Genomic DNA, 13,511 nt, shown 5'->3' with positions numbered 1-13,511 from the left:
GAAGTGTACAGAAACATTTCTGCTGCTTTGAAGGTCCCAATGAGCACAGTGGCCTCCATCATCTGTAAATGGAAGAAGTTCAGAACCACCAGGACTCTTCCTAGAGCTGGCCGCCCATCTAAACTGAGCAATCGGGGGAGAAGGGCCTTAGTCAGGGAGGTGACCAAGAACCCGATGGTCACTCTGTCAGAGCTCCAGCCTCTCCTCTCATCCTCTGTGGAGAGAGGAGAACCTTCCAGAAGGACAACCATCTCTGCAGCAATCCACCAATCAGGCCTGTATGGTAGAGTGGCCAGACGGAAGCCACTCCTTAGTAAAAGGCACATGGCAGCCTGCCTGGAGTTTGCCAAAAGGCACCTGATGAGAAACAAAATTCTCTGGTCTGATGAGACAAAGATTGATCTCTTTGGCATGAATGCCAGGCATCATGTTTGGAGGAAACCAGGCACCGCTCATCACCTGGCCAATACCATCCCTACAGTGAAGCTTGGTGGTGGCAGCATCATGCTGTGGGGATGTTTTTCAGCGGCATGAACTGGGAGACTAGTCAGGATTGAGGGAAAGATGAATGCAGCAATGTACAGAGACATCCTGGATGAAAACCTGGTCCAGAGCGCTCTTGACCTCAGACTGGGGCGACGGTTCATCTTTCAGCAGGACAACGACCCTAAACACACAGCCAAGATATCAAAGGAGTGGCTTCAGGACAACTCTGTGAATGTCCTTGAGTGGCCCAGCCAGAGCCCAGACTTGAATCCGATTGAACATCTCTGGAGAGATCTGAAAATGGCTGTGCACCGACGCTCCCCATCCAACCTGATGGAGCTTGAGAGGTGCTGCAAAGAGGAATGGGTGAAACTGCCCAAAGATAGGTGTGCCAAGCTTGTGGCATCATATTCAAAAAGACTTGAGGCTGTAATTGCTGCCAAAGGTGCATCAACAAAGTACTGAGCAAAGGCTGTGAATACTTATGTACATGTGATTTCTTAGGTTTTTATTTTTAATAAATTAGCAAAAAAAATAAATAAACATCTTTCATGTTGTCATTATGGGGTGTTGTGTGTAGAATGTTGAGAATTTTTTATTCCATTTTGGAATAAGGCTGTAACATAACAAAATGTGGGAAAAGTGAAGCGCTGCGAATACTTTCCGGATGCACTGTATATACGCTGTATAATTTATGCAGTATTTTGGACCAAATGCACAATATACAGTCAGCTCCAGAATTATTGGCACCCTTGATAAATATGCCGAAAATACTGCAAACTAAAAATAACACAAATAAAAATAACAGTTATTGACATAGCCTAAAGACATGTGTAAAGACTACCAGTCTTACATTTTAAATCCTCAAAAAAACATGTTTCACAATTATTGGCATCCCTGGCGAAGATGACAGGCATCAGTATTTTCCACTTATTTGTGATAAGGTTAGAGAACACATTTGGAGGGATTTTCGACCATTCCTCCATGCAGAACAATTTAGGAATCATTGATATCCCTGGGCTTGCGCATTCACGGATGAGCGGCACCGTATACGCCACGTGTAAAGCCTATAGGCGCCTTGAACATTGTGGAAGTTTCCAAAATGTGTATCCTGAATCAGAAATTATATAGCCAGGGGTCAGCAACCCTGATCCTGGAGAGCCACGGGGTGTGATAGCTTTTGTTGTTACTCAGCACTTAATTGATCAATTAAAGCAGTCGATTACTCCGTTAACTGGCCTCACCTGGTTTCTTGGGTATGAATCAGTTGCTGGTATTAAGGCGAAAACAAAAACCAGCACACCCTGCGGCTCTCCAGGGCCAGGGTTGCCGACCCCTGGCCTAAGTAAACGCACGTTAAAAAAACGATTGGTCCTTTGTTGAAATTAGTTTTCTAATGAATTAATCTGTCCGGGAATAACAGAACATTTAAATAAATGTAGTTGTCCAATTAACCCTGTCTCGCCTTAATTAATAGCGAATAACACATTGGCTAGCATTTCAGTGCTTTGCGCGACGATAAAGCGATTAACACGTTTCGTAGATCAGACGAAATGGAGGGGAAGATGTCGGGTAAAACATGCAGCAGTTAGGGATAGGCATACATTTAAAGATGCAGGATGATTGTGGCTGAGACGTAGCACAACGAACGTATTTCGGATATGAATCAGTTCATCAGTCAATGATTTAGCCCACCTAAATACCTAAAACGTCAACGCAGAAAGATGTGATAATTATTTTCCATTCTGATAGTAAAAACTGTAAGCTACTCCTAACTGCTTAGCGGAATGTTGATGAGCATGCCTTACATACAACTGTGTTACTTTTCCTGTTAAGCGATGCCCTGCTATCCACCTAAACATTCCGACCAAAAGCTTTTCGTAGTCGATGTCTGCTTTTCATCAATGTCTTTTTTTCTTGCAGGTGGAGTGGACACCAACGAGACCATACTGTCGAAACTGCGCTCTAAATATGCAGATAAGCCGTGGAATGAGACACTTCAGCTGGTTCGCAGGTGCATGGTGAGCCCCATCTTAATTCTTAAATGGTTCTTGCTTTGCTGAGCAGTAGCCTACCTCTTCGTGCGTTTTTTTCCTTTCAGACTAAATCTGGGGTTTAAACTTTAATTCAAAGATTGCCACCATTTATTTAATAAACAGTGGAATATGGTCACATTAACATAAGAGCAGTTGTATAACTTTAAACTTACAAAAAAGTAATGTAGGCCTATGCTTGCTTGCTTTGGGATAAAAATCCATATGGCCTTGAACTGGTTGACAAATGTGGCTTATTTTAGTGGATCGCGATTGCAATCTAGGCCTATTGTGTTTCTGGACACCTTCATTAAGTGTTGAAGTTGTAGATGTGCATAGTGGTTGTTTATTGTTTTGTCTAGTCTGTGTCTACTTAGCTAGATTATGCCATGATATTAATATGCCATTGACGCCCTTTCTATGGCAACTTCAAAAACCCTGACCTCATACATTTGTATCTGCTCTACCAAACAAGGGGAAATTGTTTAAATCTGTTTCAGTCTAACATAAGCATGGACTTTTCAATCAATGATATTTATGTACCACACCGTTTAGTCAATGAAATACAAAAAGGCCAATTTTATATGCCGATATGGTTCTCGACTGTTGTTTGTAGGGATGCTCTTCCTGTCTTGTAACCATGCCATGTACCTGTCCCACATTAATGCAAAGATTTCATACATTGAACATGGCCTGTTTGAACATTCCATCTATGTGCAATTTATTTCCCCATATTCCCCATATTGGGGAAAGGTTTTTTTTTTATTTTTATATTGACTACTTAATTGGTCACTGTGATGCAGTTTGCTCTCACAAAGATCCCTGGAGTTTAAGTATGTATAGATCATGTGATGGAGACACTGTTATGAGACATTAGGGCCAGTGTTTAAAATATTATTTTCTTTAAATGGCAAGTCACATGCTTGTAATATTGAAACGAGTATCTGTCAGACTAATTTGGAGTTGGGCTCCGTTTAACATTCCAAATACTTTCCAGATGCTTATCACATTCCAAAGTCTAGTTTACTGTAAAAACATCAGCGTGCTTGCTGGAGAGCTCATCTCCAAGAACTCAATTCATTCTACTAAATTACTAAGTTTGATCTATGAGTATGTTTACTTGTGTTGTCATGGTTGTATTTGTTAATCTAGGGCTCATAATCAAAGTTCAAAGTATTAATTATAAATTGCTTCCCAGTCTAGATTCACTGCAGTCCTCGTCTATAATTAATTAATTGATGAACCAGCTCATGCACACAATTGGAGTTTGATGGGTAGGCAGTACTTGTCTTGCAAGCTTGTACCTTGCATTGACACATGCATCCAATAATAGTTTAATGTCAGTCATTGTATCTGAAGGGGACTAGTGCCGGGTAAAGGGAATGAAGAGAATGTCTTTGGCTCTGCTGTCTCACAGGAAGTTGAGTTTGGCAGCAGTCAGTCTCTGGGGCTGGGGAGGGGGCTGTCAATGCTGATTCACTCGTAAACAAATGCAGGAGTGTGGTGGGGGAGCTGAAGCAACCGCTCTCAAGATAGCTGATTGTCTAATACTATGCCTGCTATGAAATGGCTTTGGTTCTGTTGGGATTTGTTCCTGCATTATGCTGCCTATTTTGGCATAAGTGGTAAAAGGAATCAACCCTTGTACTTTTGAAGGTGGAAGGAAATAATTTGTAGTGTAATGTAATGTTTTCCAGGATAAATCAAAAACTGATTCCAGAACCAGTGAGCTGTATTTGCGTTGTCTAGGGAGACTCCATGAAGAACTGAATGGTAAAAGAAATCACATTTATTGTTGCATTTGAAATATGAGTTTCCATTACCCGGAATGTGATCTTCTCGTCTTAATTGGTTTTGCTTGGAGTTTTCAGGATATCCACTGATGCATCGGACCTCAATGGCACCAAGCTTTTGTAGCACTCAAAGCAGCAAAAATGCTAAAATGTACATTTTGAAAAACTCAGCAGCAACGTCTCTTTCCAAATAATGCCACTGTTACTTATGAACATCCACTGACCTTGTGTACAGTTTCATTGGAAGCCATTTTCTGCTGAAGTATGCCAACCATATATCTGTGCAAAGTCTCAACCAAAGCACGGCATTATTCTAGGTTAAGTTGTCAACATTAATACAACCATTGGGGTTCTTTGGTAGAAAGTAGTTTGATGAAACCATGCAAAACCTGGTCTGTGGATGTTTGTGAGTAACAGTGGCATACATGGGTATAATTTTCCCATTAAGGCCCATTGTACCTCAGCAATAGCACTTCATGTAATGGAAACGTAGCTTTATTTTATTTTTGGGTGAACTGCTCCTTTTATATTGCATTGGACCACGGTTTGAAAGTTTGTTTCCCAAAAGGCACATTTCCATTAGTAGTAATTATTCTGACAACCACACTGCGCTTCCTCATTTACGTCAATGATCATGACAGGAGACATTGAAAGTACAATAGTTAAATTTGCAGATGATACAAAATTGGTAATGTTTGGAATCTACTAAAGTACTCCAAAATAAAAACATAATGCAGGATTATTTTATGGTGGTACAAAATTGGAATTTGCTCAAATTGAAAGTAATATTTGATCAAAGCCTTTCAGGTTCTAGTCAATGTAATGTAGCAGTAAAAAAAGGCCAATAGGATGCTGGGATGCATAGCCAAGACTATTGAGTATCTGAGAAATTTATACTCGCCTTTATACAATACCTTTATCAGGCCACACTTAAATTATTGTGTTCAGTTCTGGGGACCACACTACAAGAAATGTAGGCACTGGAAAAGGTGGAGGGCAACCAGATTTTGGGGGGTTTTCAAGACCAGGCTTGATACGGAGCTAAGCATTTGGTACACTTTAGTGGTAGGAATAGGTGAGCTTTGCTGGGCTGAATGGCCTGTTGTCATTGTTATGTTAATATGACTCCAGCAGTGGTCCATTAATGTGTCATGTGTTCTAATTTGCATTCTAGTATCCTCCTTGACTGCAATGGTATCCAGATTAGAGATGATTGCAAAACAGAGAGGGTATGTATTGCCCTGGGGCAACCCAGTTGTTAGTCACAGGAATAATGTAATTGGGTCTTTATTATGGTTGCTACAGATTTTCGGCATGGACACAGATTAACATTGTCTGAGAAGGACATGGACCAACAGGGGGATTCCACAAGCAGACTAACTTTGATACTTTTATAATGCACAATGGAGCCAAGCTGCAAAACCATATTTTTTAATTGTGGTACTGTAATGTGCATAACCCCTGATCAAAAAGCCTTTTACAATGAATATCTAAGTGAACAGAAGCGAACCTGAACTCTAAACGGTACAATGTTAAACATGGTACATTTCTTAAACTGTTTTAAAAAGTTAAGAATCAATTAAAATAATAATAATTTTCAGTTTGGATCATTGTCTTGCTGGAATACTCCACCTCTCTTCAACATCATTGTCTGGACTGACCTTTACATTAGCTTCTAGAATTTTACAATATTTCCTTGCCCCAAGCTGCCACACAACCCCAAAGCATAATGGATCCACCTCCATGCTTCACAGGTGGAAAGGTGTTCTTTACAAAGGCGTCGCCCTTTTTTCTCCAAACATACCTTCAGTGGTGGCCAAAAATGTTGGTTTCGTCAGTCCAAAGCACATTGTTCCCAAAGGCTTCAGACTTCTCAATGTTTTCTTTTGCACATTTCACACTTAATTTTATGTTGAGGTCGCATTTTCAGGGAACTCTGCCTTTGTTTAAAGTATGTTGTTTTGTTGTTCTGTGAACAGCTAGACCTGTGTTTGCTTTTTTTGCAGCTCTTTTGCAGTGATGTGGGTTCTTCCGAGCATTTCTCACCAGGTCTCGGGCCATTCTATCTGAAATCTTTTTTTGGTCTTCCACTTCTTCAACTGTTCCATCTTCCATGGTTGTTAACACCACACAGAACAGCCACTGCAGTTGGATGCTTTGGAAGGCATGGAGTTACTTAAGAATAAAAATTTCAGCCCTGAAATTATTTAACTGACTTATTGAAGCCCGAATGTGTAAATCACCTGGTTCTGGGCCGGAGTAATAATGTTTTTAACAAGTAACAAATAATAATCCAAAAGGGTTCCCAAACTTTTTCACAGGGCCCCTTTCCTTTTTTTATAGTTTATGAACCGTGAAAACAAAAATTTAAATCTTGCTTTAAAATTTGCAGAAAGGTCTCATGTTTAACTCCATGACATTTATAGTTCAGGTTTGCTTTAGATCACATACATTCATTGTTACAGACATGTAAACCAAGGGTGCCCAAATATTTGCACCCCACTGTACAAACAAATATTGTTGATACAAAGATAATATTGTTTGAGAAATTAACCCTTTCGATCTAAAGAGTGCCCTATTGACCTTATACCTTTTCAAGCAATCATAATGACTGCTACTTTGAGCCCCTATTAAAACCCTACTAAATTCTACATTTTCTCAACCAAGACCAAAACCACCTGGGATTTGGGTGGATCCACTTAATATTGGGCTTGGGACCGAAACCATTGGCAGATATTTGGCCTGATTCAGAGTCATTTCCTCTGACCTCTTGGTGACCTCAGGCTAGGCTCACACCGGAGCCCCACAGAGACCACCTGTTACCTGACTTCAGACATGTTCTACCTGGAGGTGTTGCTGCTGCCTGGTGGGGATGTAGAGGATGTCAAGGTGGCTCATCATGGAGAGGCTCCTGTGGTAATGACCATGAGGCCACAAGGCCAGCATTTCTGCATGGTGTAGTAGGAGAGAGATGGAAACTGTGACTGCCACAACCATAGTTTATTCATGCATATTCACTAATTGGTCAGTAGTGTGTAACATTGTATTAACTGTTTAAAAAAAGAAAAGAAAAGAAAAGAGGATTTCATTTTTTTTGTGTGTTACTATACGCTTACACCAAACACGCTGAAGTTTCAGAATTGTGGCCTTATCATGAAATGTGATTACCCTATGAATATTAGTGTGCAACTTGTCAATTAATGTAGGCATGCATATTCATAATTATGGAAGAATGTCTGCAGGCATTATAAGCAGGCCTGTTGCAAATTGAATAAGGCAGGAAGTTCTAACCTTTTTTTTTAATTACATGTGTCCTATGCCTTATGCTGTCGCCCCCAATTACGATGAAACAAACGGGAAAAAATCACATGCATCCTCAAGCTCAAATTTGTCTCGTTTCAGTCCTGGGAACCACTTCTTACCCTCCTCAGGTAGGAATACATCCATATATTTGATTTGGTAGGTTTTGCTATTTTAACAGCAAAAATCAACATTCTATTTGCTACCATTGCCATGTCGTTTTTACCGCACAGGTCAAAAAGATTTGACGATTTCTCCATGAAGCTAGACTGCTTGTCTTCGCTCTACAACATAATTGGAGACAAGTAAGGTCCCACTTGTTCTTATTTATCTAATTTTACTAATTGTATTTATAATAATAATAATTGTATTATTATTATTATTTTATTTATTATTAATAATAATAATAATAATAATAATAAAAATCTTTATGTATATAGCACCTTTCAAAAAAATAACATGCAGAACCGGAAATGGACAGAAACTAGATCAAAGACTTAAATAATTTATATGTGGTGTGTAATCCTTTTTAGTGAAACAAAAATAAAGGTATACACTGCCCTTCAGCATCTGGAGAGGGATCTTCTAAAGATATCTCAGTTACCCAGGTGAGCAAATGGCAGTTAAAGTAAAATAAATTGTCTTTATTAGTTTAATGTACTTCAGTTTGCTTTAAAGCTACAGTCAGATAATTTTTCAAATTCATTTGGCTCCCCCTGATGGTAATTTTATGCCAGTTCAGTTTGGTGGTGTAAGGTTGTTCTCATCAGTGTTCTAGCAGGCATTACGTTTATCATAAGTCAATTCAGCGTCAACCTGGCCTTATCGTGTATCTCAAAATGGCAGTTATTCATATCTTCTGAATAAGTGTTAATCCTAGTCAAGCTAAGTCGTAGTTTTGGCGGCAAATTGTTTCCTAAATGTATGTAAAGATGTGAGTCTGGCTGTTGATATGTTCTGTCTTTCAGGCCTCTAATAGATCATGATCTTCATGTGGACACAATTCTCAATGGAAGAATCGGGAAGGTCACCCTACAGAGAGAAGGTTCTGGAACGGAAAAGGAAAGGGGGGTATTAAAGTTATGATCTGAGATACATGGTAATTTTTGTTTATACAGGAAATCCCCTGAGTATCAAGTACTACATAAGCCCTTATGACCTCCTGACCGACAATGACGATGCAGGTATAGTCAGTTTCTGACATGAGTCTGTCTGTGCTTTCATTCAGTGAACGGCCAACAAATTGTCATGGGTAAGGACTGCAAATTGCCCCCCTTTATTGTAGAGTGCAAGGTGGCTCTGGTGGTAGCAGGGGCCAGTGACTCTACGCACCGGCTGCAGATGACATCCCTCATCCAAAAGCCTCCCATCATCAACAGCGAGGGGTAACTTCCAGATACTGGAATGGATTTGTTGTCTCTGCACCAGGCTAATCAATTTAAGACGGACAAGTATTTCTGGTCTAAAGACGGCTGTGTTCATTGTACATCTGAAATTGACACAGGCACCTATTTGACCAGTGAAGTTGCCTTTGCTCTGAAAACTGACCGTAATTGGATGTAGATGTATTCAATTATACTGATCTCTGGTATGATTCACTACCCTGAAAAACCGGCCTTTATCTGGATATGCCAACTGAGATGTCTCCATTAAGTTCCATTACTGAACTTATGTATCTGATTTGGAAAAATTAAAACCTTTCAAAGATGAACAGTGAACAGATGCATGGGCAAAGAATAAAACTGGCTTTGGGAATTTAAAAAGAATTGGATGAAAGCCATTACACAGCTAATCTACTGCTAAAATGATTGTGTTCATCGTTTGCTGTTTGACAGGGTTCAGTGTTAATCGCTGTAGTGTTCAATAACTGACTTGTGTCATTGCAGTCTCCCAGTGTTTCTTCCCCTGGACAATGTCACTAGTGAAGTCCTGCCTGCCTGCTTTTTCCTGAAGCTGCAACCACCCTTGCCAATGCTGTCTTCCTTTATCCACAAAATGGACCAAATCACTGGTGGGTACACTATATGTGCATCGATTTTCTTTGGACCAATGAACCAATGTTTCACAGTAGCTCTGATCAGGGGGGTATTTCACAGAGCGGGATTACTGAGTTCTCTGGATAACTGCTCTGAATAAAACCCGGAGCCCTCCCAAATATGGAACACTGACTGATGTATAAGCTGTTACAGGTTTTTCTCAGTGCTGTTCTACACATCTAAGCCAAACCTCAACCATATCATAGCAAAATCATTTTATCAAGGAATGACAAGACCCGAATATCCCATTGGCGGGGGTACCTCACTTCCCGGGCAATGCTACTTCCGAATGTGCAGCACTCTGCAGGGCTGCAGGCCTCAATCGCACTGGTGCGATTCCAGGCCACTTGGCTCATCCACGTGCCAGGGCGGTGCCTTGATCGATTGAGCTGCGTGGCAGCCCCATTCCTGTCGCGTTAGTGGTACATGACTGGGACCTGCAAGGTCGGTGGTTCGAATCCCGGTGTGACCACAATAAGATCCGCACAGCCGTTGGAGCCTTGAGCAAGGCCCTTTTACATTATTGGCATTTGGCAGACGCTCTTCTCCAGAGCGACGTACAGTTGATTAGACTAAGCAGGAGACAATCCTCCCCTGGAGCAATGCAGGGTTAAGGGCCTTGCTCAAGGGCCCAACGGCTGTGCGGATCTTATTGTGGCTACACCGGGATTAGAACCCCTGACCTTGCATGTCCCAGTCATTTACCTTAACCACTACGCTACAGGCCGCCCCTTAACTCTGCATTGCTCCAAGGGAGTATTGTCTCAGTCTAGTTAACTGTACATCACTCTGGATAAGAGCGTCTGCCTAATGTAATGTAATTAATCTGGAACTGCCTTGTCTGTGTTGTACATGTGTTGCCCTGTGAGCAGTTTGTAGTGCTGTTTGTGAACCATTGGTTGGTTTGTTGCAGAAATGAACTTGTGTGAGACTGACCTGCAGTGGCTGCCTTTCCCCTGGCTGCTGAAGGCTAGTCTGGGAGAAACCAGCTGCTCTGATTATTTGGAAGGGGAAGATGCCCATTTCTTTGTGGTTGGTAGATTCGTTGAAAGATCTAAAAGACTTGCTGCAACTCTTGGCTAATGTGTAGAATTTGTGTTTATTGTCCAAGATGATCTAGAAATTTTAATATGGTAAAATAACCATTTTTCTCCACCTCTATCCTTCAATGTCAAGCCTCTTCCAGACAACCAGATGCATGGTTATGTGCTGGCAGGTGATGTGTGGGGCGTAGAGGGACTAAGGGGGGCGCTGGTTCACAGCATCCCATTTACACACCCTGCCCATGTCCCCCCACTGCTGGAGCTGTTGAGACATCAAGCTGCAATCAACACCCTGCTCTCCAGCTTCATTACCCCCCATAGGCCCTCCGAAGGTTTGCAGCTTAATGTATTGGTCTTCCAGCTTTATGAGCTGGTAAAAATCACTTTACTTCAAATATGTGAGAGTGCAGCAGCGCAAAATCAATCTTGGTTATTTAATTCTTCTTTTAGTCCTTTTGTTTCCTTGTGTTGGACTATTATGTTTTTTTTAGCCAGTGAGTTGGCATGCACATGAGAGGTTGAAATCAAAACTTCTTGCCAAAAAAAAACAGTCCACACCATCTGCTAATACTCATACATGTTACTTTGTAGGTGACAGGCCAGCCAGTCTGAGGCAAAGGTTGAGTTCATGCCAAAGATCCCAATGGCCTGTTTGCTTATCCACTCTGGGGCTTTGGAGGGTGCCAACATCAACCAAGTCCTTCCCATACACCTCATAACATGATACTCCCATTGAAAGATAGCCCCTAACTAATATTTTGAAACCTAGTTGCTTGTAATAATACTGCCCTTTAATCTTCACCACACCCCCATGAGTAAGATGATGGCATTAGAGCAGGGGTCGGCAACCCTGGTCCTGGAGAGCCGCAGGGTGTGCTGGCTTTCGTTGTTACTTGGCATTAATTGATCAATGAAAGCCGTTGATTGCACAGTTAACTCACCTCACCTGGTTTCTTGGGTCTGAATCGGTTGCTTATTTTAAGGTGGAGACGAAAGCCAGCACACCCTGCGGCTCTCCAGGACCAGGGTTGCCGACCCCTGCATTAGAGGGACCTAAAGCAGGAGCTTGAGGCATTGAAAAGGAGTGACCAAAGCACCACCAAAGCCTGGCCTAGAAGTCGATGTAGGAAGAGAAGCTCAGGCATGCACTAGCTTGCCTGACATTGGCACAGTTGTGGAAATGTGGCCAATGGCTTTTCCTGGAAAGGTGGACCTAAAGGGAGCGTTCCAGGTATCATGGACTGTGTTCCCAACTGCATACTTTCATAATACTCATACTACATTTCTGGTTCATTTTTCATGTCAATGTAGTAGGAGTATATGAAGTATGAAGTATCGAACACAGCCATGGTGAAGTATTAGTATGGTTGCAACCCCTGTCCTGACACCTCATCCCTCTCCACAGGTTCAGAGCCAGACTTGCACTGCGAGGTCCTTCCAGAGTCTGACTCCAGCTTCTCAGTGTCTTTCCCACTACATGAGAGCGACTGTCTCGGTGTGCGTGAGTACCAGGGAACCAGGTGGTCTACTCTCGCAGGGGAACTGTAACCTAGAGTGGCTTGGTTTTAATCTGTGATCGAAGGCAGGTTGCAGAATTGTAGCATACATTGTTGCAGTATCTGAGTTCTGTGAAGATGATGTGGGTGCAGGAAAAACTTGGAAACTGAACAATTGGAAACCAATCATTGTTTCGAATTTAGATTGTGGGGATTTTTTCTATTTTGAACCACACTGAAGTCTTGGTGAAATTTGCCACATCTTGGTGTCTCAAATTTGATGTTCATGTTTCTGTCATACCAATGCAGAGAGTGTACCTTCCTCCACAGTTTTGGTGAATGTAAAGGACTCCCATCAGATCACCTGCAGGCTGTTTACGCCATGTTCAAAAGATTTATCCATCGATGAATACATAATGCGAGTCTTGAAAAGGTATATTAAAAAAACTAAACAAAACAGAAATATCATTAGGTAATTTCACTGCTGATATTTAATTAGTTATGGTATTGCTTTATGTTGAGTTGTTGTTTGGGTTAATCCGCATTTGAAAGATTTATGCTTTTAGAATTGATTAGAGTTTATTTTACACAGATGCATGTGCATTCCTTTGGTCATGAGGGCGATCTGTAGAAGACTGGCTCAGAATGGCTCTTCGGGTGTAATTGCCTCCACTTTAGCAGCTGGGTATTCTGCGCATGCAGTTGCACCTGCCGCTTGCTTGTATACAGCAGTGTCTGAAGCCGATGTACCCTGTGCCCCACCTGTAGACTCCGAGACTGTACATACAGGCCCTCCCTCTGCCATGATATCCCAGAATGCCTCCGTCACAGACGATTCCTGTGTGCCTGCATCCCCCATTTGCTCCTACTTTGTAATGTCTGTGCCTGCAGCTCAGGGTGCTGCAGGTGCTAACACAGGTTGTCTTGCCAACCCTTACCCTGGTACCTGTGTTGGTGTGCTTCAGTCCTGGTCAGCAAGTAACCCTCTTGGAATCTAACCTTTTGAAAGGGAAGTTATGTGAAATGGTTCATTAAACAAGGTGTATTTTTTGTTTAATGTTTAGTGGGTAAACATTTAAGAGAATTTAATAAAAGTTTTTTTTCTGCAGTGTAATTGTATGGTGGGTTCATTTTCGCTTTTCCAGATATCAAGGGCGTTGTGTCCTTTTTTTATTTTGAGTGCCACCAAATCATGTTTGAGAAATACTGCTTTTAAGTTGTCGTAAGCTTGTTAGGCTGAGAGATTACCAACACCGGCATAACAAAGCTAATTGAATGTTCTACATGGGGGATAAAAAAAAGTTATTCTAGTTATAGTTAACAT

At 41.5% G+C, this 13,511-nt stretch overlaps 1 protein-coding gene across 5 annotated transcripts; it reads left to right on the top strand.

The window, feature by feature from the left end:
* Nucleotides 1-1,930: 1,930 nt before the first annotated feature.
* Nucleotides 1,931-13,284, top strand: zgc:111976 (mediator of RNA polymerase II transcription subunit 1-like). Of its 5 annotated transcripts, none has more exons than XM_061240250.1 (17): nt 1,931-2,058; nt 2,410-2,507; nt 4,217-4,292; nt 5,487-5,541; nt 7,096-7,201; nt 7,715-7,743; nt 7,846-7,917; nt 8,146-8,220; nt 8,581-8,657; nt 8,731-8,796; nt 8,898-8,997; nt 9,499-9,623; nt 10,562-10,680; nt 10,825-11,023; nt 12,097-12,192; nt 12,518-12,620; nt 12,780-13,284. In XM_061240250.1, the coding sequence occupies exons 1-17, from the start codon at nt 2,040-2,042 to the stop codon at nt 13,183-13,185; spliced, it is 1,821 nt and encodes a 606-aa protein (XP_061096234.1). In that variant the 5' UTR covers nt 1,931-2,039; the 3' UTR covers nt 13,186-13,284. The 5 variants fall into 5 exon arrangements, with proteins under 5 accessions (XP_061096234.1, XP_061096233.1, XP_061096236.1 ...); XM_061240249.1 differs by having other exon boundaries at nt 7,096-7,228; XM_061240252.1 differs by having other exon boundaries at nt 7,096-7,228; nt 12,956-13,257.
* Nucleotides 13,285-13,511: the final 227 nt, after the last annotated feature.

This window comes from Conger conger, chromosome 4 (assembly GCF_963514075.1).
Source record: "Conger conger chromosome 4, fConCon1.1, whole genome shotgun sequence".
NCBI lineage: Eukaryota > Metazoa > Chordata > Actinopteri > Anguilliformes > Congridae > Conger > Conger conger.
Note: the sequence above shows the minus strand (reverse complement) of the source record. Positions and strands in the feature narration are given on the sequence as shown.